This window comes from Thermobia domestica, chromosome 16 (genome assembly GCF_964235325.1).
Source record: "Thermobia domestica chromosome 16, izTheDome1.hap1.1, whole genome shotgun sequence".
NCBI lineage: Eukaryota > Metazoa > Arthropoda > Insecta > Zygentoma > Lepismatidae > Thermobia > Thermobia domestica.
Genome location: NC_137469.1, coordinates 16,181,620 through 16,208,968, shown reverse-complemented (window position 1 = coordinate 16,208,968; position 27,349 = coordinate 16,181,620). Strand labels below are relative to the sequence as shown.

At 35.3% G+C, this 27,349-nt stretch overlaps 1 protein-coding gene across 1 annotated transcript in view; it reads left to right on the top strand.

Moving 5' to 3' along the window:
• The window catches only part of LOC145672926 (very long chain fatty acid elongase AAEL008004-like), a 153,007-nt gene that overhangs the window by 56,641 nt on the left and 69,017 nt on the right, over nt 1–27,349 (top strand). The window contains exons 2-3 of the mRNA XM_081742142.1: nt 12,284–12,424; nt 18,100–18,290. Of these exons, the coding sequence (XP_081598268.1) occupies nt 12,364–12,424; nt 18,100–18,290 (252 nt within the window). The 5' untranslated portion in view covers nt 12,284–12,363. The remainder of the gene's footprint in view (nt 1–12,283; nt 12,425–18,099; nt 18,291–27,349) is intronic.

Sequence of the window (27,349 nt, the reverse complement as noted above, 5' to 3'; positions counted from 1 at the left end):
CATACTTTGCGTCCTCTTCCCCTCTCTTTTAGCTCGTTGGTCATACGTCGTTTTTAACTGACCCATTATGCGACTTCAGATACAGCTTTGAATTCTCAAATATTCAATAATAATAATAATAATAATAATAATAATAATAATAATAATAATAATAATAATAATAATAATAATAATAATAATAATAATACATTTTCACAAGTTTATATTTGATTCCAGCAAGACTTCTACAACCATTGTAGTGTATTATTATTATTATTATTGGGGATCGCGGTGGATCAGTGGTAGAACGTTCACTTCTGGTGTGTGAGGTCCCTGGTTTGATCCTAGCTCGCGCCAAGTGGACTTTATGGTGCACAAACACCGTATGCGTGTGTTTTCTCGAGGTTCTCCCACTTTCTTCGTTCCACTATTTCATTCATGTTTCATTTTCCCGTTTCCTTTAGCCCACACGGCATACACATGGGACGCAAAACTCCATGATGATGATTATTATTATTTCCAAATATGGTCTTCATAAAACCACAGCTCTTACTCAATAGTTATTTTACGCTTGTTCAATATTTAACTTAACACCGCTTTGTTATTACATTTAAAATTTTTGTAAGTTAAATAATCACAAAAAAATCTGTTTTCTTGGCTTCTTGTAAATCAGTTATGAATTGTTTAATTGTCGCTATTAAATTTTTAAGTAAACAGCACTACATTATGTGATTTTAAAGTTCTTAAGTGCAAGCGACTTTATTATTCATGCAATTTTACTACGACGGAATATCTCTTGAGATTTTTCTCCTTGTTTTTACATCATAGATTTATTGCATGCAATCGCTAAAGCTTACTTTATATTATGCGATTTCAAAATTTTTAATCGCAAGGGATTTTATTGTATTATCCAGCCAGTTTTACTATGGAAAATCTCATGCGATTTTTTCTCCTTGCTTAACACTATGATATAAATTAGTAAAATCTATGTATATTAAAATAAAATAAAGTAAAGGAGACAGCAACTGATAACCAATGACTTTCATAAAGCACTTGGCTTCAATTTTTTCTCGAAGAGGGAATGTGATATAAATTACTAAAATTTATGTATATTATTTTTATTTATTTATTGTAAATATGATGCAAAGGTATTAGTTTCCAGGAAAATAATTAAGTCCACTTTCGCCTTCTGTTTATCGTTTATTTGAAAGTGAACTTGATCATTTTATTCTGAAAACTAATTAATACCTTTGTATTATACTTACAATAAATCTAAAAATTTTAATATACATAGATTTTAGTAATTTATATCACAACACTATAGGTTTGTTTCATCACAAGTTCTTAATCGTAAACGATTTTATTATCCATGCAGTTTACTACGGGGACTATCATACGATTTTTTAATTCTTGCTTTAAATTGTAGACCCGTTGTATGCAATCGCTAAAGCTCATTTTATATTATGCGATTTCAAAGTTCTTCTTAATCGCAAGCGATTTTATTATCCATGTAATTTTACTACGGAAGACGCTATGCGTTTTTTCTCCCTGTTTTACGTTGATGATTCGTTGTATGCAATCGCTAAAACACTTTATGGTTTATGTGATTTCAAGATTCGTAATCAAAAACGATAAGCATGATTTTACTACGGATAATTGTAAGCAATATTTTTCTCAGTTTATGTTATATATTCATTTACATTCCCTTTAAAACTAAAAAAAAAAAAAAGAGTAATCAAAATCGGTACATCTACTTTGAAGTTATGCGTGAACATGCACAAAATGAAATTGGTTAATTATGATATTAACACTCTCACCAGTTGACGATTTTTCATAGTTTAACTCCAAAGACTATCATCAGATCTTAATGAAATTTTTATTAAACCACTGCGGAAACATGGCTACCTTTTTAAAGAAAGAAAAAAAAAACGAATCAACAAAATTGGTGTATGTATGTCGAACTAATGCATGACCACACACACAATTATGGTATCAGTCATTGAGGAGTTTTGTGGTCTAGTTCTGAAGACTGTTGTTAAATCATCATGAAATTTATGCGGGGTCACTGGAAAGTATACTATTTCAAGTAAAAATAATGAAAATAGATGCATCTATGTTGGAGTTATGTATAAACATACACACATATTGAAATCGGTTAATTACTGCTTTTAACACTGCATTCTTTGAGGTGTTTCATAGTCTAAGTTCGAAGATTCTCTTGATGAAATTTATATGAGGCTACTACGAAAGTACACTCTTTCAAACAAACAAAGAATAATCCAAATTGTCGCACCTATTCGAAAGATATGCGTGAACATAGACAGAACATTATATTTGATTTAAATTAGAATCACTAGATACATTATAAACGGGTTGAATTGAGAAACACTTCCTTTTTTAAAAAATCAGTTAAAAATAGTTGAATTCTGTAGAAAGTGTTCCCTGTTTCTATTATTAATAAAGGAAAAAAATTGAATCGTGTAAGAATTGTTCTTTGTTTTACTGTCATCAATGGAAAATAATTGAATCGGGTAGAAATTGTTTTGTTTATTATCAATAAAAAATCGTTAAATTCTCTAGAAGCTGTTCTTTGTTTTATTGTTATCAATGCAAAATTGTTGAATTCTATAGAAATTGTTCTTTGTTTTATTGTTATTAAAGCAAAATTGTTCAATTATACAGAAATTACTGTCATTTTTTTGTCGTTCATGGAAAAGAGTAAGCGGGAACGGAAGATGGCATATTTGTATGTAGGAGTGTTTATTAGTGTGTTTGATTTTGGAATCTCTTACAAGTGTTTTATGGATCTTTATTTCTCACATTTTGCTCAAATGCGTATAGAATTTAGTTTATTTGTGAAAGACATTCAATTTTGATGTGAACAGTTAAAAATATGCGCATAGTTCACTAAAATACGATGTCTAAATAAATTGCTAATCACTCATTATCATGCTCAAAACTATGTTACAATTTACAATTCAACTTATTACTATTTAAGGACTCGTTAATACTTCAGGCAATACGACTATTTTTCCTGCCAAAACTAAATATAATGTACAAAAGAAATGTGGTGAAATTACAACTTTGAATTAATTTCAACAGATGAACTTGTTTATGCAAATGGCAGCGATCAATACATCAAACTTCATAGAAAGACAATATAATAACATAGACTATGAAATAATTATAGTTTATAGCAATATTGAGAGCAAAAACAATTAACACCACGCTTATTTCTGCTTCTACAAGACTAACATTTGCATGTAATTTACATTTGTAGCACACCGGAACAATATGTCTGGTGCACCTATATATAACACCAATAAAGGTCACAGTGAATGTGAGAAATAGAATTCTGCAGAAGGTTTTCTTTGTTTTATTGTTATCAGTAAAAAAAGTTGAATACTGTATGAACTGTTGTTTATTTTATTATTATCACTAGAAAATAGTAACCCTATGTTAAAAATTAAGCTACTTTCTATTGCTTTTTCTTTTGCAAAGGAGTTATTGGCAGTTTAGAGATGAATACATTTCTAAATACTGTACTTTGTACTTGATTTAATTACAAGGCTATTAAGCAAAGCCTAATTAATTATTCTAGTAATAATAACTTACAATACTTTTAATTATAATAATTTTCGTAGAACATTTAACCTATACAGTTATTACTTCTTGAATAACTCGCATTTAACACAGATATTAGATTGAGCCAGCGTATTGTATAATAGCATTTTGTAAATATTATAAGGTCAATCCAAGGCAACTTTCACCTCCGGATTTCCATGTGGACGTTATGATGCCATCGCTAATCCTTTTTCTTTTCCCGTTTCCATGCTTACTTCCATACCAGTTTCATTCAAAGAACCAGTTTTTACTTCCTATGGCATGTCTATCTTTCTCTCTCTTAACTACCATGTGTAAACCCATAATACAAGAAAATATAGTATAGTCTGTGTATTATTGCTAATCATGAGTGAATTTATTGTAATTATAGGTGTAATATTTTACGTTTGCAATTTTTAGAAGCTCCGATTAGGAAAATTGAGAAATAGTTTTCATGTTGCAAAATGCACGTTTATGGTTGTGGTGAACGCAAAATTCACAAACATCATGTCATAACTTGTTTCCTGTTGTTCCTAATTTTAGTTTGAAATATCTTGATATTGCGCCAACTTTCTATAGTTGATGGTTAGTTGATTAGAATTGAGGTTATCTACCCTTTTCAGCATCTACGCTGTGAATCGGGGACCTACAGTTTAAGGTTAAAATTCGAAACACCGTATTAAGAAGAGCCTGTCACTAAAAATGATTCAAAATTTACCACTTTTCTTTTGCTTGTTTATTCATAAGTGAAAGGAGACAATGAAATGCAACTTACCACAATCATAGATAATGTTATTCTACAAAGAAAATATGAACCTGAAGAATTTTCAATGTTGCTATCCATAAAAATACAGTGTTGCCAGAATAACAATTCCCCCAAAATCTAAGTTAAGGCAGCGACTAGAGGAACGAACTCAACTGCATTTGATTTGCGTATCATGTTATCTTGGAATCCTGTGAACTATTTTTTTTAAATAACATTATTACTTAATTTTAATAACTGTATGTTAAAACTATTTTGTTTATTACAAACTAAATACAACTATTATTTAATAGGTAGTTCACAGGATACCAAAACATGATACGTAACCAAATGCAGTTGAGTTCGTTTCTCTAGTCGCTGCTTTAACTTAGATTTTGTGGGAAATGTTATTCTGACAACACTGTGGTTTCTATGGATGGCAACACTGAAAGTTCTTCAGGTTCATATTTTTTTTTGTTGTAGAATAACATTATCTATGATTGTGGTAAGTTGCATTTCATTATCTCCTTTCACTTATGAATAAACAAGCAAGAGAAAAATGGTAAATATTGTATAATTTTTAGTATGTCAGGCTCTTAAGTTCAAATTTTAAGGCTGCTACACTGGGAATGATGTTTCCCACGAAGCGAGAAATAAGGATTCCTTATAATTTTTTTGTAGAAAAAGCTCGTCTCGTTTCTATTCCCGAAGAATTCTTCCTCAGCTCGTCTCAATTCTCGAAGAAAATCTTTTCTTGTCTCGTCTCGAAATTGTTCTTGACTCGTTCTGTAAATTATGTCCTCGGTTTTCCATATTTTCATCTAGAAGCTATCAAAATTCATGAGTAGCCCAATGGCATGACATAACATTTAAACCATATTTATTAATCGAGTATATTATATAATAACGTGCTTATCTTTTAATGTTGATATAACTAAATGCTCTTTATTGTGGTCGTACTATCACTTCATCTATTTATAGCTTTTACTTTTAATTATGTAATATAAGAACAGTGTTAGATATTTAAGGCTTGGGAGAAATAGTATTGCCCACTGTTGCCGCCCTCTCTCTGCATTCAGATCTCTATAAAAGGTACAACCGGAATAGAACAAGACAGTTCCAGTATTAAAAAATGAAAATGAAATATTTAAGTTTTACGTCCCCACGGTTATGCCGGCTAGGCTAAAGGAAACGATGTTGATAAATGAAAGAAATGGTGGGATGAGAAAAATGGCAGGAAACGGGAGAATATCGAGGAAACCCATGCACATGGTGTTTGCCCACCACAAAGTTCGCTTGACGCGAGCTGGAACCGAATCAGGAACCCCATGCACCAGAGGTGAACACTTTACAACTTAAAAAAAAAAAAAAAACTTCCTGAGATTATCTATTTCAACCACTTTTCAGGACTACTAGACTCGACAGGGGAACACAGAAACATCGAGGACAGTTAAAATTACACCCTTGCTCTTCAGAGGGACTCGAATCCCCAATGGGCTTCACCTCATGATCGTCAGCCTAACGCCTCAGACCGCTCGGTTACACCCACCGGCTATACCACTGAGCCACCGCGGTCTTTTCTGCCATGAATGTTCGCTCAAACCATTACGATCTTATTGGGCGGAGCACGAAGAGTAAAGATGAAGAAACTGTGACGTATGGCTTTACGATTTTGTTGTATAGGCAGATCCTCTATTTTATAATATCCTTGGTAAGAACAGAAAATTACATGTAAAGTATGTAGCTACTTCAAGAGTTGTCAATACGACACAACTGTGAATGGCTTTAATTTATCTATAATACTGACAAATGCAGCTGTGACGGATTGGTCTGAAAAACACAAGACTTGTGAAATTTCTCATCTCCTCTCAAAAACGAGACGAGAATTGTCATGTTTTGTTTGTCTCGTCTCACATTTAAAAAGGTGCTTCTCACCTCGACCTCGTCTTGTAGCCAAAATTATTTGCCATGTAAATGTGTGGTGGATATTATCCATAGATTTTCTCGAGGGGCCGCGGTGGCTTAATGGTAGAGCGTTCATCTCTGGTGCTTGAGGGCCCGGGTTCGACCCCAACCCCCACCAAGTGAACTTTCTGGTGGACAAATACTGTGTGCTTAGCTTTCCTCAGGATTCTCCCGTTTCTTCCCACTTTCTGAGCTCTTTAGTGGCTAAGTGGTTAGCATACGCGCCTTCGGCGCGGGAGACCCGGGTTCTATTCCCGGCGGGAGTTAATGTGGTTCGGATTCAACGTTAATCAGTAGGTCCATGTCTCATATAGCCTCGCTGCTGAAAAGGAACGTTAAACTCAAAATCAACTCAACTCCTCCCCTTTCTTCATTCCACCATTTTCATTCATTATTCATCATCACCGTCTCCTTTAGCTTGACCGGCATAAGCGTGGGACGTAAAACTCAAAGATTTCATTTCATTTTTTCCATAGATTTTCTCGGGATTCAACCGTTACCTTCCACATTCTGATTTCACTAATTCTTTCATTATCGTTCATTTTTACTTTTATTCGTCTCCTTGAGCCTAAGAGGCATAATCATGGGACATTAAAAATTTAATATCTTTCCATTTTCAAAAAAATCATGAGACATGATTCTACAACTTAACGTGGGATCTGAATAACACGTGCTCTTAATGTGTATCGAACCCGGGTCTCCTGCACCATAAAACAAAATGATGTTCACAACAAAGAAGCGTTTATTTATTATTCGAAAGTACTGAATGACAGGTTTTCTATAAACAGAATCATAGTCATTTATGCGGAAATATGGCGAAAAGAAGGAACCAGCAAGGCAGGTGATTGTAAATTTGGTGAAGTCTCTAAAGACGACAGGTTAATTTCGAAAACATGAAGCCTTGCGTTAACGTCTTTCAGGACGGTGTCGGCCAAAAGTGGACTTTTCTTGTGACCTTAACTCATCCCCACCCTCAGAAGTAGCGAGTTTGGCTCTTTAGAGAAAATTGAAAATTTGAATTTTTGAGTTGAGTTGATTTTGAGTTTAACGTCCCGTTCAGCAGCGAGGCTATATGAGACGTGGACCTACTGATTAACGTGGAATCCGAAGCACATGAGCTCCCGCCGGGAATCGAACCCGGGCCTCCCACGCCAAAGGCGCGTACGAATTTGAATTTTTGTACCTCTCCTCATTCTTTATTCCTCACTCGAAAACTTCAGTAAGACAAGTGAATGTCTGAAAATAGAAAATATTTTAAGTGTTCCGATTTGTCGAGTGGAAAGTCAATTATCTTTTCATTTTAACGTTCTATTTAACGGACAAACTTGGATATTTTCATCCTGAGCATTGTACTAACCCGCTAATCTCAACAACACTACGGGTAATCTACCAAGCAAGGATAATACCTTAAATTACTCTCATAGTACAGTAATACATGGGGTATCGATTTTTTGATTGTCCATGTCATTTCTTTGGACCAAGGAATCTATTTCCTAAATTTTGACTCCACATTCAGAGGCGGATCTAGTAGGTAAAAACTGGGTGGATCAGCCAGAACCCAGAGTATGAAAGGTATCTCATGAGTTTACTATAAACATTCAAAAATATATAAATATTAGCTTAAATTATTTTTGTCACTTGGAAAACTGAGGGCCCTAGGCATCTCCGGCCCCGGGCTAGATCCGCCACTGTCCACATTCGTGATATTTTTGCGTCTCCCGCACAAATACGTGGTCAAACAAAGTGAATATACTCGTAGAAAGAAGTTTTTGTATTAGTAAGCCAAATTCTTCAATTATAAGTTTTATATCCGAAACAACAAAAACAAAATACAACTACGAACTCAGTCCCGCCACTATAAGAGAGAAAGTGTGCGTAATTATAATGAAATTCTTTATATTGTAATCCTTCTGAATCATACATTGAAATTCCCTTGAACAGTAAATGATAGCTTACATACAATAAGATAATTACTTGTAAAGAAGCCGATGAAGAAAGAAAGAACTTTCACAATGTAGTTAGTAACTTTCAATTACATTCTTGATTTGTTCCGACATAATTCTGAGTGTGACTCACCCAACAAGAAGAAACGTAAGAAAGGTGTAAATTTCAGAATTAAACATTTCCTATTCCTTCTTTGGTGGTTTTTTCTTCTTCTTCTTTTTGTCTGACGTAGAAAACTTGTTCCTTTATCAACTCCAGGGTAAGGGAAAGATTAGATAATACGTCAGTTCACAAAAAAAGTCTAATATTTTGTAAACACTAGTACTAACTAGTGCAACTAACTAGTACTAGATTCCTTAACGGTGTTGAATACTCGGACCCAGGCTAGCTCTAGGCAACTTGCTAGCTCATATAATGGCAAATTTTACCGCGCCTTTTTTCTCTAGAAAGAACAAATCTCAAACAAACAAACAAACAAAAAGATTTTAAGTATGCGACCCATCATGAACAACGAAGGAAAGCGAAAATCCTTCGCATGGTGTACCTTAGGAGTAGGCCTACTTACTTTTATTGAACCTGTTTTCTGTACTCATTACTGGATCAAAAGGTCCAATATATTTCAACCAAAAATTTTGTTGTACATCGTTTATCTGGAGAACCACATACAGTATAGTGTAGCCAAACCCAAACTATCAGTTAACTCAGTATGATGTCCTTATTCCGTAGAAAATACGAAAGCTCGATTTAGGGGCATTCAAAAATTTTGTGGCCCCTGATCCAAAAACTAATTATTGGCCAAGATCACAATCTTTTTAAGCATTTTTTGAGCATTCCTAAAATTATTGTTTTTATTGTCCTTGAGGCAAAGCTAGATAAGAATTATGTTTTTTTTTTTTAGTATATGTATTGTATATACGTTTTTTAATGAAATATTTAATCCAATTTAGCTACTATATTTCTTTGATAAAACTTGATTAATTAGTTCGTCATAATCTCAAAAGTAACACTGGATATGTGCTGTTACATAAAATTCAATATGGTTCACGCCATACTGTTAAAATACAAGTCAATTATCAGTGAAACATTTTGTGTGGGTATTATGAGTAAACGGCCTTAGCAACAGGATTTAAAAAAAAAAAAAATTGAATATAATGCTAAGCGATACCTCTGGTCAAATTGAGTTATGAGGTGGAATGGGCTATGATCGAACCATAGAATATTATGCAGATGGTTTAATTTCGGAAATGTAACTATAGATGGCAGGGTAAGCTTGTTTGGTATGTGTCATTGCATTGAATTTTAAGGGAATGGTCAACCTTGTGTGTTGGGAAACAGATTCTTTTTCAGCTAAGTTTTACTAATAGGAAGTGATCTTACATGAGTGTGTGGAATCCTCTCACCCACATGGCTGAATAACTTCTCCACTTGTTATGGCTGCCTCCGTCCCCATAGCCAGCCTGGATTCTCCTTATATTCCCCACTTTATCACGCTTTAAACAATTAAGAGGCCTTGTTCATTTGTTTATCTTGTCCCTTAGGCCAAGTTATTTGAACAAAACATTTTAATAGTTCGTCTTCTTAAAATTCTCTTAACCACAGATTATCTTATCCATTTTTTTTTTTTTAAATCTGTTTCCCAACACACTTGTTTTCCAGTTTATTCGAAAGTTAGAAGATGTGACATACCATTATGTTCACCCGAACCGCGTGCGGTGATGTTATCATCTATAATAAGAACATTTACAGTAAATGAGTACGTATTTGAAAGGGAGAATCAAAAACTAAGGTTACAAGGTTAATATTTCTGGAATTTCGTCTATTATAGAGGAATGGGGAGTGTGTGCTAATTTTAATACATGTTGTTGGCAACTGTGCAGTTTCAGCCACCTTTCACCTACGGCACTAGTTGTATGGAAACACAAATTGCGACTAGGTCTGTGAAGCTGGTCTACCCAAATTAGTTTACCCACTTTGATCTGCATGAGCCGTTAGTTCCTCGTTAGTTCTTATTAAAGTTACGTTAGCTCCGCGATTTAAAAGAAATTATACATAATAAACAATGGGTATTCAAACTTTACATGTGAAGTTGGAATACCCAAGAAGCTTTCCCAAATTTTTCGGCATAAATTGTTAGTTCCTCGTTAGTTCTTACGAAAGTTCCGTTAGTTCTGCAATTTTATACAAATTAGAGGATAAACAAAAATGTGTGGGTAGGTGAACTTCACATGTGAAGTTGGAGCACACTACAAGCTTTCCCACATTTTTCGACATTAATCGTTAGTTCACAGTTAATTCCCGTTAGTTCTTACAAAAGTTCCGTTAGTTCCCATTGGTTTTTGTGTATAATTTCTTTAAAATCGCGGAACTAACGTAACTTTAGTAAGAACTAACGGGAACTAACGAGGAACTAACGGCTCATGTAGATAAAAGTGGGTAGGCCAACTTCACAGACCTCAAGCGACTCGTTTCGCGAAGAAGTCCGCTCAGTTATTCGATTTCTGTGGGCGAAACATGTAACCGCGGCTGAAATTCACCAGTAGCTGGTAGAGGTTTACAGAGAGACTGTAATGTCTTGTCAGCATGTCCCAGAATGGTGTCGAAAGCTTGCGGCTGGTAGAGAAAACGTCACCGACGGAGAACACAGTGGTCTACCCAGCACGCCATCAACATATTTGAACACAGCTGGGATATCATCGACCACCTTCCCTAAAGCCAAGACCTCGCTCCAAGCCGACTTTTACCTGTTTCCAACATACTTGAACACAGCTGGGACATCATCGACCACCTCCCCTAAAGCCAAGGCCTCGCTCCAAGCCGACTTTTACCTGTTCCCAACATATTTGAACACAGCTGGGACATCATCGACCACCGTCCCTAAAGCCAAGACCTCGCTCCAAGCCGACTTTTACCTGTTCCCGCACTTGAAGGAGCATCTAGGAGTCGATACTTCACTTCAGACGAGGAGGTGGAACACCTGATAAAGTGACTGAACACGCAAGGACAGGATTTTAACAAGAGCGAATATTCAAACTATCCCACGATGCGACAGGTGCCTCAACCAATACGGAAACTATGTCCGAAAATGACCCAATATATGTACTATCCGTTGGTTGTATTGGTTGTATGAAATAATATACGAGGGGGAGTCAAATGAAAACCATAATTATTTTTTTAAATATTATTTATTGGTCACACAGGGTACAGAAGTAAATCACTTTTCAACATAGTCCCCTCCTCGTTCAATGCAAGTCCGCCAGCGCTTCGGAAGAGCCTGAATACCTGCAGAAAAAAAGTCTTTTGGACGACGGCGCAACCACTCGTGCACCGCGTTATGATGTGCCGATCCATGACTCATATATACACATGCTGCAATTTCGTCTATTGTCACAGGGCAGTTTTCCAAAACGATGGCTTCAACGGCTGCAATGGTCTCTGGAGTCACTACGCGCCGAGACTGGCCGGGGCGTGGAGCATCGGCCACAGACGTAACACCATTTGCAAATTTCCGGCACCATTCATAGATTTGTGGTTGTGACAAACACGCATCTCCATACTGAACCTTCATTCGCCTAAAAATGTCGGTTTCACACCTTCACTTCGCAAAAACCGAATCACAGAACGCTGCTCCTCGCTGGTGCATGTGGCTAGTGGGGCTGCCATTTTGAAACTGTTGTTGCGCCGGTGTTTGTGCATCTGCCGGCTGCTGCCACCTAGGAGACATCCGGGATACTATCGTAAACAGGCATGCCAACTTACAGCTCACTGGCGCCATATGCGGATTTTTATTTCTACTTTTATGGTTTTCAGTTGACTTACCCTCGTATATGCACGTTTCACTGTAGGCTTTGTAACCTACTTTCTGGTTACTCCTCGTATTTTCAATTTAGTTTCGTTGCTATTTTCAACAGGGTGTGCTTTATTTTTCAATACTATTTTCCAATAAGTAATTATTATGTGCATATAGACATATTGTCTCGTGCAATTTTAGACTTAATTGACAATTTATTTTATTTTATTTATTTATTTTTCTTTCTTTTTTTTTCATTTCAGACATTTCAAATGTCGTAGCCTGAGCAGCTGGAGGAATTAATTTATTTGTGAAGTGGAATAGTAGTGGAGGAAACACCAAAATGACCACGCTGGTACGATACGCGATAGATAAATATGTTTATTACTTCGACTCCATCAGTGGTAAGTATATACAATGAAACCTCTGATTAACGGACATCGATGGGACACAAATAATTGCCTGTAAATAAGACGTGTAAATTACGGAGAAGTTGCATTAGTTTAGATCACTCACAGCTCAGGTAGTAATTATATACAGGGTGTTTCAAGACAACACCGACAACGTTTGGGAGGTGATTCCTGACACCAAGATAAAATAAAAAGTATAGACTATCTTGGATTCACAAATGCTTCCTTTCGGAGTTATAGGCTGCCGAAAACATGAAAAAATGAACTTTAAAGCTCCATAGCTCCAAAATTATAGGACCTACTGTAGTCGGGTCAAGACTTCATTTAGGAAATAATATTTGCACTATCCAGAAATACATGTTTCAGAATTCTAAGGTACTCACGAAGCAAGTTTTAAAGAAGGAGTTTGGCTATGGGCATGTAATTTGAAGTACTCTAAAACTACCTCTATAAAAATTGTTGTAGAAGTACCTCACGATTCTGAAACTTGGATATTTGGAGAGAGTACATCTAGATCCTAAGTGAAGTCTTGATCCGACTATGGTAGGTCTCATAGTTTTGAAGCTATGAACCTTTGAAGTTCATTTTTTCATGTTTTCGTCAGTCTATACCTAACTCCGAAAGGAAGCATTTGTGCACCCAGGTTGGTCTATACTTTTTGTCTTATTTTGGTGTCAGAAATCACCTCGCAATCGTTGTCGGTGTTGTTTTGAAACATCCTGTATAATGCACACAGTTATAAATGTAAATATCCAAATACTGAAGCTTCTCAGTATCTGAATTACTAGGGTATAAGGGAGACGTTTCCTTGTGTATAGAGACAAAAGTATCCCTTAGGGATGTAATTATACATATTATATATCTGATCATTTTCTTCTCAATGACTTGCCATTCCCACGTAAAAGTCTTGCAGTTCGCATAGTGGCTATACTAAAATGTCAAAGTAACGCAAACAGAAAATGAAATACATTTATCTATATATTAAAATACTAGGTTTATATGTTTGTGGTTAAGAAAATTTATATGTTTGTGATAAATCCTTTCGACAATGAGATCTTGAAAAACCACAAGTGTAGAAATATGCAGTTTTAGCTGGTCGATTCCAAATTTTGTGTAGATTCGCTAGTTCTCATGTAAATGTTCAAAAACTTGTCTTTATCTTTCTATTTCACATTTTAGGCATCGTTTTGACCCTATTCCTTTAATATTGCCACTTGAACGTTAAGGTTGACACCCCTTGAGAAAGGCAACTATGTATAGCGGGTTGATGGACATTTCAGGCACTTTGCTTTAATCTGAATGAAAAAAAAAAATGCAAGCTGGTAACTTCGAAGGCTTGTGGACTCACAACGAGGAGTACTCGGATATGGAATTATAATTTTAAAAAATTGCATTTGGTATCATCTATCACTTACCCAAGTTTGCCACAAACTCACCCCACCATCTATATATTAAAATACTACATTTATATGTTTGTCTATAGCAATTCACTTCCTTTGAGAGTCTTCCTGTCTTTTAATTGTGTCCGTAAGGGGACTTGCACAGATATAGTGAGAAGTGGGAAGGAGATTCACGCTCATATTAGAAGTATGCACTGTGTAAATAGCGCAGGTTCAGTCAGTTAATTTATTTATGCTTACATTTATGCTTCATCTTACAACGATACTTGTATTTCAATCCTTACTTGTATCTGTGGGCAGAATTTACTTTTAAATTATGCACAAGCTGTTTAAGAAAGGAAGAAGAATATTATGAAACAAAAAAGGAAATAGATAAATTTCTCTTTCAGTTGTTATACGTTGCTATTTTGTTAATATAGTAATTCGACGATGTGAAATTGGTTGTCATAGCAACACAAAGTAAATAATGCATAATTGCGGATCCATCTTGTGAACACTGTATGTATCATTTTTAAGGTGTGTAAAACGTTTAATGTGTCAATGCCTACAATAAAAGGTAATATCATAATGCCGTGTCTAAATGGTTTTTGATGAAAATCAGTAGCCTTTTAGTTATATAAATATATGAACTTCTGTCGTTATAATCTTAAGAAAATAGATTTGTTCAGGTGATGAGGCAGCAGCAAAACTTTAAATTAAGTTCTTTCGAAAATGATATGCTGGGACATTAAATGCCAGGATTTACAAATTAAATCAAGGGGACAATATTTAATACAACTTAAAGCTATAAGAAATATATATTATTTCTAGGTTCACTAATACTAGATATTTTACTTAAATGTGCACAGATCATGTTTTCATTTCATTTAAGAGATATTTTTTGATGTGGTGAACTTATTCCATGGTTCATTTATACATTGATGTTCATAAAGTATCATACGGAATAGGAAATTTTTATCTTGAAGTAAGCCCCCCCCCCGCTCGAACTTTGGTGACCTCAAATGAGAGGGCAGTTTTCCACTGCTCCCCACAAGTTACGACTCTGATTGGCATCTTTCAGCAATGTTCAATATGACATCTTATAGGATATGACATTACAGTTTCACCAATCTAATCTACGTATTAAAACGACGACGGATAAGTTATAATCTCTCTAACTCAGCAACCATACACAGAAAGAAAACAATTTATAACGTAGTCGAAGTTCTCCCACACTTTGGTGGTCATTGTTGGAATAGTGATGACACAGTGACGTCACAATTTTGAAAACTGTTTATTTAAAAGCCATGAACAAAATATTTAATCAAATTGGACCAAACCTGATTACGGTTTTCACATTGCATTTATTGAGATATTTCATTAGATAGCTCCGAAAAATCTCATTAGATCCGACCGAAAATTATCAGAAGGTTCCTCGAAAATACACTCTTTAAACAAGGAGAAAATAATTACAATAGGTGCACCTATGCAGAAACTATGCGTTAAGATAGACATATATAAATGGATTCATTACGGTTGTCACGTTGAGTCTTCAGAATCTAGCTTTAAAGATAATGATTTTATCCTTATGATGGAATCATGAAGAAAATATTACCTTTAAAACGAAGAAAGAATGGCCCAATAGTTGAATCTATATCCAAGTTGCGCTTTAACATACGCATATAAAAGTCAGTTAATTACGACGTTGAAGTCTTTTATGATCTAGTTCCAAAAACTCTCATTACATCGTAACGCAATTTCTATCAAACTCTCAAAAAAGTATGCTTTCTTAAAACAAAGAACGAATCATAAAAATTAGTGCACTTATGTTAAAGTAGACTACCAGGAAATTGCACTATTTTAAAAAAAGAAAGAATCATAAAAATTGATGCACCTGTGCTGAAGTGGACCACACGGAAAGTATTCTCTCTTAAACAAATAAATAATCATAAAAATTGATACATCTATGTTGAAGTGGACCACCAAGAAAATATAATCTTTTAAACAAAGAAACAATCATAAAAATTGATGCACCTATGTTGAGGTGTACCAGCAGACAAGTATAGTCTTTTAAACGAAGAATAAATCATAAAAATCGATGCACCTATTTTGAAGTGTACCACCAGGAAAGTATACTCTTTTAAACAAGGAAACAATCATAAAAATTGGTGCACCTATATAGAAGTATACCACCAGGAAAGTATACTCTTTTAAACAAAGAAAGAATCATAAAACTGATTCACGTATGTTGAAATGGACCACCAGGAAAGTATACCCTTTTAAACAAAGAAAGAATCATAAAACTGATTCACCTATGTTGAAGTGTACCACCAGGAAAGTATACTCTTTTAAACAAAGAAAGAATCATAAAAATTGATGCACCTATGTTGAAATGTACCACCAGGAAAGTATACTCTTTTTAACAAAGAAAGAATCATAAAAATTGATGCACCTATGTTGAAGTGTACCACCAGGAAAGTATACTCTTTTTAACAAAGACAGAATCATAAAAATTGATGCACGTATGTTGAAGTGTACCACCAGGAAATTATACTCTTTTCAACAAAGACAGAATCATAAAAATTGATGCACGTATGTTGAAGTGTACCACCAGGAAATTATACTCTTTTAAACAAAGAAAAAATAATCACAGTAGGTGCAGCTACGTTGGAGTTATGTATGAAAATACATACGTTGAAGTCAATTAACTACGATTTTCACAGTGTGCCCTTTAAGGTGATTTATGGTCCAGCTCCGAAGACTCTCATTACATCCTTATGCTGTTGACATGAGATCACCAGGAAAGTATAAACATTTATCAGAATTTTGACGTCACTGGATCTTCATCATAGCAATAGTGACCACCAAGATGTTTCAAATTGTGGAAAGATGCAGCATGCAGCATGTCAAAAATTGTCTACCTTCTGTGTTTGGTTGCTGAGTTATAGATTTTTAACTTATCCTTCATCATTTAATACGTAGATTAGATGGGTGAAACAGTGAAGTCATGCATGACGTCATACTGAATATTGCCCACAGATACCAAGGTGACATCATTTGGAATCTGAAAGATGGTATTTCATTTTATAATAAAAAAAAACAAAAACAAAAACAAAAACAAAAACAAAAACTGTACATTACATATTACGGTTTAGTGGATTTCACCTTTGGTTTCTTTTAGAGTACAACGCCGCATAATGGGATTATTACAAAGCATAAGGGAAATTGCATTATCCTACGTTGTATCATTGTGAGACTGTGAGTATTAGAGTGAAATTGTAATCTGTATTTATCGAGATTTTGTGGTATTATGAAACACAATTTGGAAAGCAAGCTTGTGTGCATCAAATTTTGTTTCAACTTGAGCAAGACATTTACAGAAATTTTGACAAAGTTGTAGGAAGTATACGAGGAAGAATGCATGAGCCGAATTCAGAGTTATGAGTGGTTTCAGCTTTTCAAAACAGGAAGAACATCCATAGAAGACAAGGCAAAACGCCCATCAACATCATGTAATGACGTTCACGTTCAGAAAGTATGCGATGTTGTACGAAAAAAACTCGTCGTTTGACCGTCTGCGAAATAGCTGAGGTAGCAGAAATCGACAAATCATTCTGTCGTGTGATTTCAGTTGAAAATTGAACATGCATCGGGTTGCTACAAAATCCGTTCCACAGTCACAAATAAATAAACAAAAAAAGTATGGAAATCTGTGAAGATCTTTTGAATCATGCAAACTTCTTCAAAAGACATGATAACAATGACAAGACTTGGTTCTATGCTATGGAGTTGAAAGAAAGCTACAGTCATGCCATGCGTAGACATTTTTGACGAAATCCAAAAGAGCACGTGGAAGTCGCTCAAACTTTAAAGTGACGCTTTATTGTTTTCTTTGATTTTTGAGATTTTGTTCTAGTATGAATGCGTTCCACCTAGTCAAATCATCAATAAAGAGTACTATTGAGAAATGAAGCGATGCTTGAGGGAAAATGCAATATGGATGTTGCAACATGACAATGCTCCTAGCGATTTGACGCTCTTCATTGGAGGTTTGGCCAATGTCTTCATTGGTTAGTCAGGGCTTATTTTATACCGTATACAGACAGGACACCTAAGAAACGTAGAAAAATACATCATGATTCTTTCAATAACCCAATGTTAATTTTCTAAGGGCATAAGCGCGAAGTTTTCACAATAGAGAAAACTGAGATTTACTCTGAATAAAATTCAATTCTAAACAACTACATAGTAAAAAAGAATTAAAATGATTAATTTCTTTCTATATTTCAGATCCACGAGTGAATGGATGGACCTTGATGGAAAGTCCTGTCCCAACCGTCGTAATGGTGGGAGTCTATTTATATGTAGCTGTATTCCTTGGACCCAAAATAATGGAAAACCGAAAGCCATTTAAACTTAACAATGCGTTAGTTGTCTATAACGCAGCTCAGGTCATATATAGTTTACTAATGTTTTGGGAGGTAAGTGAAAATTTTACTTTCTTATTGATTCTATTGTTAACGCAATATAGAGAACGAAGTTATAATTAGAACATAGGCGGCACGTGAGGAAAGATACATTGAATAAAAATTAAAGAAAACTAAGGGAAGAAAAGTTACTTAATGTACTAATCGTTATATACAAGAATACAAGAATAAGTTTTTTTTTTTTTGCTTAGTTCGAAGTGATAACACTTCTTTATCAATTGACTACCCTTACGAAACGCCTCTGGACTTGGAATGAGTTTTCTATTTCCTTTCTCCATCTATCAAATTATTTCCCAATTTTGGAATTGTTTCTTGAACTCAAACCATAATGAACATAATGTGTGAAAAATTTTGAATAACAACTTTCAAACTAAAAATTTTAATCAAAAATTTTGAAAAACTTTTGAATGAGTGCATAAAATATTTAAACTAAAAATGTGATTAAAATATTCAGAAACTTTTTAACGAGTGCAAAAATTTTCCAACTTTGAAAAATTTTAAACAAATATATTCAATTTTCTTAAATAATCGAAAAATATTTAAACAAAAAATTTCAAAAACTGTTGAAATCGATCAGTGAATCGAATTGCACCAAAGATAACTTCCCAATAATGATCTTAGACTATGATTTGTCCTAAAGTTCAAAAGTGTTAAATTATTGTTGCATTTCAATAGGTCAGGGGCTTTCAAACTGTGCTGCGCGCCTCCCTTGGGAAGCGCCGAAGGTATCAAGGGAGGTGCGAGGACCTTAAAAATTTTTTTACAAAGGATCATATTTCAATTTTAACATAAATATCTGACTCAGCACAGGCACGCAGCCAGGATTTCGAAATAGGGAGGGGGTCCGTGATGAAATACTGTGGTTATCACACCAGGGGCTCGATCATTCTAAATGATTTTAGTGGCAACATATATTCGTTCGTTTAGCCAGGATTTCGTAATCGGGGGGGGGGGGGGGGTTGACATGAAATACTATGGTTACACACCAGAGGATCGAGCAATCTAAACTATTTTACTGACAACATACCCATATTGGTCTTTTAGGACAATAAAATGAGGACATGTTAGTAAGTATTTTAAGAAGAACAACTATGAAGAAATCTTGAGTAAAAGAAAATTAAAAAAGTATTGCAAAAGATATAGTCTTCCGAGGTCATTCGAACTCGGTTCTACTTGTCTTCTTTCTTCTTCTTTTTCTTATCTTCGTTTAATGCCGTCAAGGATAGCAACGAGATACTCTTTCGGGAGTAAAGAAAGACATCCTATAAAATGGATTAGAGGTGCCGTGAAATTCAAAATGGCTCATATTACTGGTGATTGTGGGCATTTCTTAAGTTCTACCTGAGAGTGTATGTTATCTATGCAGATAGATGGAATTCGGAATGCTTTGTTACAATAATACCAATTTTCGAACTGACCCTCCCCCTTCGGTTTCCTCCACACAAAGCTGCTCATAAGAAAGAGTAACCAAACACCTGCTGTAGCTTTATATTTTTGACGCTGATTCATCTTTTTCTCGTTTATTTTTGTTTCATCCTTCCATAATATTTTTCATTTCTGGATCCGAAGGAGGGGGGCCGGACCCCCGGACCCACCCCTTGGCTACGTGCCTGCTCAGCACAATTTACAATTATTAACACTGGCTAATAACATTAAAAGGTGTAGTCAGTGCGTACAATGTAGATCACTTCTGTTGATTTGAAATTGCCATTAGTGATTAATAAATAATAAAACATAGTTTTTCTTTTAGGGACACATGTATATATGTTGTTTTGACAAGGGAGGCGCGTTCAGATTTTGACTTCACAGTGGGGAATAAAAAAAGTCACACGGAGCAAGATCCGGCGAATATGACGGGTGATCTAACACTGGAATGCCATGTTTAGCCAAAAATCTCTTAACTGATAGGGCCGAATGGACAGGAGTATTATCTTGCAGGGGTATCCTGCTATAGAATCATGCCTTGCTTTACCTTCATGTACACGTTGTTTGCCAGTAGCTAAATCAATCCTATTTTTTTCCTAGCCATACCTCGTATAACAATAGGTTACAATAGTTATCTATCAGGTTTCAAGTCAAAAATTGGAGTTTGAGGCAGGATTCAACCAATCAGATTTCAGTAGAGTGCCCTAGCAGCAGAGACAATTTGCAAACCGCTTGCTGTAAGCTTGAATTGCAAGTCAGCCAAGCTTGTATCTAGCTTGATTGGAAAACATGCATGCATGCTGCAAAATGGATTCCAGTAATGAAGTTACATTGGGGCTACCTTGTATTCAGTATTCCATTCAAACTTGACGCAAGCGTTTTACAAGTCAAGTCGAGTCAATAGCCAATGAATGGCTAATGATGCTATGACGCTCTGTGAAGGGTCTAAAGCATCGCTTGCAAGTATAACAAAAGGCAGATTGTATGAAAGCATGCGTTTCAAGTGCAAGCGTAGAAAGCCAAAAGCCAAACACACGCCAAAGCTTTCTTGCTACTAGGGTTAATTTTCTACCAATGACCTTAAGGTTTGAAGTGTGAAAAATGTTATTTATATCAATCGGTTTTAATAATTGTCTATCAGGTTTCATACCCTGAATTTCGTTTCCAAGTACAAAATTCGAAGTTTGATCAGCCAATCAAATTTAAGCAAAAATAAGTTTTCACAAATGACCTTGGACTACAATTCTTAATTTCAAAGTGTGACATTGTAAATCAGAAGCATGGACAAACCAATCAGATTGCACCTTAGACTATGAATTGCCCCTAAGTTTCACAGTGTTAAGATGATATATTAGATCAAAATCCTGAAATTTGAACTTTTCGCAACCTTTTACCCATGAAAGGACAGAAATGCAACCTCCAAAACTTTCAAATATATATATATATATATATATATATATATACCCGAGTCCTATAAGGTGGCCACAAAGTTCCGTTCCCGTTACCCCTGAAAATAAGTAACATAAACCACTTAGAAAAACACTAAACGTACATAAATAACTACACGAAAAGAACTGAATAACATGAACAACAATGCTTTCGAGAAGTTTCATTAAGATAAAAAAAAAGTGTCCGAAGGATCAGTCTGTCGACCGTAATTCTCATGGCAAAGGACAATACGCCGCAAGAACATTTTGCGGAGCATTGCAGGTGTAACGTGAGTGAAAGCTTGTTTCACAACTTCTGTCAGTTCAGCAGTGGTATTGTAACGGTTTTGTGCAACGATGCCCTTTATGAACCACCATAGCTTACTATCATATGTGGTGAGGTTTGGGCCTCATGGTCGCCCAACTTGTTACCAACAACTTGCAGTACTGTGACTGAAGGTATCAGCCATCGTTCACACAATCTGAAACAATGGAAAACCTTACATTAGCATTTATAAGGGAATAACGGGAAAACTTACATTAGCATTTATCAATGAATAACTGGAAAACTTACATTAGCATTTATCAATGACTAACTGGAAAACTTACATTAGCATTTATCAATGGGTAACGAGAAAACTTACATTAACATTTATCAATGAATAACTGGAAAACTTACATTAGCATTTATCAATGAGTAACTGGAAAACTTACATTAGCATTTATCAATGGGTAACTAGAAAACTTACATTAGCATTTATCAATGGGTAACTAGAAAACTTACATTAGCATTTATCAATGAGTAACTGGAAAACTTACATTAGCATTTATCAATGAATAACTGGAAAACTTACATTAGCATTTATCAATGACTAACTGGAAAACTTACATTAGCATTTATCAATGGGTAACGAGAAAACTTACATTAGCATTTATCAATGAATAACTGGAAAACTTACATTAGCATTTATCAATGAGTAACTGGAAAACTTACATTAGCATTTATCAATGGGTAACTAGAAAACTTACATTAGCATTTATCAATGGGTAACTAGAAAACTTACATTAGCATTTATCAATGGGTAACTAGAAAACTTACATTAGCATTTATCAATGAGTAACTGGAAAACTTACATTAGCATTTATCAATGAGTAACTGGAAAACTTACATTAGCATTTATCAATGAGTAACTGGAAAACTTACATTAGCATTTATCAATGAGTAACTGGAAAACTTACATTATCATTTATCAAGGTGCAACGAGACTTTGGGCCAGTTTGTATTTATGAATTTTTATTTTTTGACAATTCCAGTATTTAAAGGTGGAGTAAATGTACTTCTCCCGAAATTTGAGAAGAGTGTTTCAAGGTACTCATGTCATATGCAAGACAATGGAACCCTGTATTAATTTGTATGATCACATGTTAAATCTATCAAAGTGAACATTAAGCATAATGTTCAAAATTCCTGCCTCATAAAAGAGAACCACATAAGTATATATTCAAGTCCTAAAGAACATTTACCAGTAAATATATTTTTTGACAATTCCCATATTTAAAAGGTGGGACAATGTATCCCTCCTAATAAATTTTAAAGAAAGCCATTAATGTACTCGTGTCCAATGGAAGAAAATCGACCCTCGTATTAATTCATTTAACATGATAAAGTCTAATCAAAGAAGACCGACCACCTTGTAAACATATGGTTATTTGATTAATTTGGCATTTTTATTTTACCCTCAGATAAGCAGGACCATCTAAATTGACACGCAGTCTTCTTTGCAAAATATATTGAAACAAATTTGTAAATACATACTCTAATCTTTCTACAATAAGTGTGTAAAATAAAAAGAGGATCATTTTTTTCAGTTCGGGAACACGATAGAAAAAACTCAAATTGCTACTTTGGTCGCCATTCCCATCACATGTTGGTAATGGCGATCACAGTACCAGCTTAATAAACACCTATAGTTCCATAGACAGTTCATGTCTTTTTTGGCTAAACTATGCCTTTGAAAGACCAAGAAACAACTGAATGTTTTATTGACGTTTTTTCAAACAATGTCACAGATATATCTACGTGGTGAGTCCACAGCAGTACAGTCAGAATGCACCCACGATCCACAAAGGTTACAACAATACCAAAGCTCGTCGTCACGCCCAAATTCATCACATATAATACACAGTTCATTTTGCTGATCAATTGGTAGATAACACTAGTTAACAAATTTAAACTTTTTGTTTGTTACACGAGAAAAATCACCTGATCTTAAAGGAACTTTTTGCGCTGAATTCGAATATGCACTCGGTTTCTCTCCATCACGTACAGTTTTCCCGTAACAGAGGGATTTTCGGGAAATTCCCTCAAAAATTTCCCTTTTTCAGATATTTTATTCCCCTAGCTCCTGTCCCCTTACATATAGTAACATAAAAATTATACCTAAGTATACCTTGATTTATATTTAATAAACCCTATAAGTTTCGTAAAAATCGCTTTGTTCTTTCTAGAGAAATAAATATATTTGTATGTATACTGTGTGCACTGTTTATTGCACCTGATAGTAATGCTTTCAGATCTCCTGAGTTGGGGTAAAAACGATTTGCTTTATTACTACAAACACAGACATAAAAATGAATATTTACAATAGTCAACAACACACTTGTATTGCTCTCTGTAAATTAGAAACGTGTATAAAAATAGAATGTACTTCCAACGTATATTTTTTTAAAACGTACAGTATACGTATATCTTAATACATATATATACAATTCTCCAAGTTTTTTCGTTTTGTTCATGAAATGGTTATCAATATTTGTTATCAAATGTAACAGAATGCAAAAGAAAGAAAGAATGGAATACAGACTCATTGTTGACAACAATGAACTAATGCAGTCTGAATTTTCCACTACGGTATCGTTTCCCCCTCCCCCCGCGCATTTCTTTCTTTCTTGTGTTCTTGACACCTGGTGAGGGAGTTTTGTACATTTTTATATTGACGTGTGGTTCAACACTACTTCACTTTCAAAGTTGTCTTTGCTGCTAAGAGTGCTTTCATGTTTGATCTTAACGGCATTATACCCAACTAAGACCAGAAGTTTAGTTGGTGATCAGTACAATAGCGTCAAGAGGACGGCGTTCGTGTGTTAACTCACCAAATAGTTTTTGTTATGTGTGTGGCCAGTTTGTAGTTAAAGGACAGTGTAGATCCATTACGCCATCGGTGAAACTAGCATATTAAATATATTTCGGATGTCGTGTGGAAGATCAGGACAAAACTTGGGCACCCAACATAATTTGTGCGTCGTGCTACGTCACTTTACTTGCATGGGCCAAAGGGAAACGGAGGTTCATGAAATTTGCTGTACCAATGGTGTGGAGAGAACCCACCAACCATCTGGATGATTGTTATTTTTGTCTCACAGTAGTTAAGGGACATTCTAAAAAAAAGCAAATACACAATAAGTTATCCCCACGTTAAATCCGCAATTAGACCTATTCCGCACGGGGATGAACTTCCACTTCCCGAGCCCCCTACCAACTGGGAAGAGATATGGCCAAAAGACTCTGATGGTGATCATGACCTTGATGAACCATCTACATCAACATGTACATCCAAGGATCCAACGTTCATCCCTGACTGTGTTCGCGAGCCACATTTCATCCGGCAATGTGAACTTAATGACCTAGTCCATGATTTGCACCTGACAAAACAAGAGGCGGAACTTCTGGGATCAAGGCTCCAGCAGTGGAACTTATTGGATGCAGAAACGAACATATCAGTGTACAGGAAAAGGCATGTTCAATTTTCAAGCTATTTCTCAATGCAAGATAATGTGTGCGTATGTACGGATATAAATGGGTTGATGGCGGAGCTAGGAATTCCTTACGTTCCAGAAGAATGGAGTTTATTTATCGACGCGTCAAAGGTCAGCCTTAAAGCTGTCCTTTTACATAATGGAAATAAAAAACCTTCTATACCACTTGCGCACTCAGTGAAGATTAAGGAATCATATGACACCATGTCAACTTTGCTAAATCTTATAAATTACAAGGACCATTGTTGGCAAATATGTTGTGATCTCAAGGTAGTTGGTATTTTATTAGGACTGCAGTGCGGTTACACGAAGTACTAATGTTTTTTATGTTTATGGGATAGCCGAGCTGATGACAAACATTATGAAGTGAAGGAATGGGAACCTAGAGTGAATTACGTACCTGGAGAATGCAACGTCAAATACGCTCCTTTGGTAGATCCTAATAAGATATTACTACCGCCACTTCATATCAAGTTAGGACTTATGAAAAACTTTGTCAAAGTCATGGACACATCTGGTGAAGGTTTCAAGTATTTGCGAGATAAGTTCCCTAACCTGAGTGATGCTAAGATTTCAGCGGGAGTGTTTATTGGTCCCCAAATTAGGAAATTAATGCTTGATGATAGCTTTGACAGCAAGTTAAACAGTGCTGAGCTAGCTGCCTGGACAGCATTTAAGTGTGTTGTGCGCAACTTTCTGGGCAATAACAAAGCTGAGAGTTACACAGAAATCGTACAGGACATGATACAGAAATACAAAGAGCTGGGTTGTAGGATGTCTTTAAAAATCCACTTTTTGCACTCCCACCTCAGCTTCTTTCCTGCAAACCTAGGTGCTCTCAGCGACGAACAGGGGGAAAGATTCCACCAAGATATAATGGCAATGGAGAAAAGGTACCAGGGACAATGGGATCCTTCAATGATGGGGGACTATTGTTGGGGTCTTGTTAGAGAATGCAACATTTCTTACAAAAGAAGGAAGTAGTGTACGTTTTTGTAACCCAATGGAAGTTTCATATATTGTGATAGTTTTGATTGTCGTTTCATGACCTTTTGGTACATTTGTATTATTGTTTATTGTAAATTGTCACACTTGTAAATTATATTGTATTATATTTTATATATGTGTTTGTGGTAATAAAGCAAAACGTTTTACCTCAACTTAAGAGATCTGAAAGCATTACTATAAGGTGCAATAAACAGTACACAAAGTATACATACAAACATATTTATTTCTCTAGAAAGAATAAAGCGATTATTACGAAACTTGGAGGGTTTGTTAAATATGAATCAAAGTATACTTAGGTATAATTTCTATGTTAGTATATGCAAGGGGACAAGATCTTGGGGTGTAAAATAAACGAAAAGGGAAATTTTTGAGGGATTTTCCCGAAAATCCCTCTGTTACGGGAAAATCGTACGTGATGGAGAAAAACTGAGTGCATATTCGAATTCAGCACAAAAAGTTCCTTTAAGAACAGGTATTTCCTTTTATGTAACAAAACCTTTGTTAACTAGTGTAATCATCTAGCCTTCTTTATAAGTTTTGGCTGGAGAAGTATTCCAAAAGTTTGTTGGGAATGGCGATCACCATGATGGTAAACCGATTACGTTGATCGGCATTCCCAACATTGCACCATTTTGAAAATTGAGCTGGTAATACTGTAAAACGTAGTTTATTTGAAATATAATTATATGTCATGCATTGAACATAAATATAGCTTTTTATGAAACTTAGTAACTTTAAGATCTTACTAATTAAAATTGTACCTACTGTGAGTTGAAATATGTAGATCATTATAAGAAAATCGACAAAAACAAGTTTTAGCACGCTGTAGACTTCAGTCTCCTCTGACAACTTCCTCGACAATACACAAGAAACCTTCCTACAAGAGGCAGATAGCAGCACTAGTTTGGCTTCCGCTCGGGTCACGCAAGAGGTCAAAGTGGGCTCATCGCCATTCCCAACTGATCGTCATTCCCTTCCTCTCCTCTATTTTTGACAATTCCTAAATTTAAGAGGTAGGCCAACACACTGCTCCAAAATGTTGAGAAGACAGCATCAATGTAAATAGTAATTGCGACAGTTAGTCTCACTTTTGTATCCCTGAGTCCCTGGTACGAGGGTAATGGTCCCTGCCCAGGGCTCATGGCCAGGAGTGCATAGGATTACCTTTTCTAAATTTTGGCAGTTGGTACCTTGGCCCACCCCCTAAATTTTGAGAGGGTATCTTCAGGCCCTTGTAAATTCTAGAAATTGCTAAATTTAAAAATTCGGTGTGGCAGTATAGAACCAGGATATGTACCTCTGTAAGTTTGGTTGGTCCAGCTCGTTCTTGGGTAAAAAAAATGCCAAATATTCAAATTTCGGAGGTTTTTGACCTAA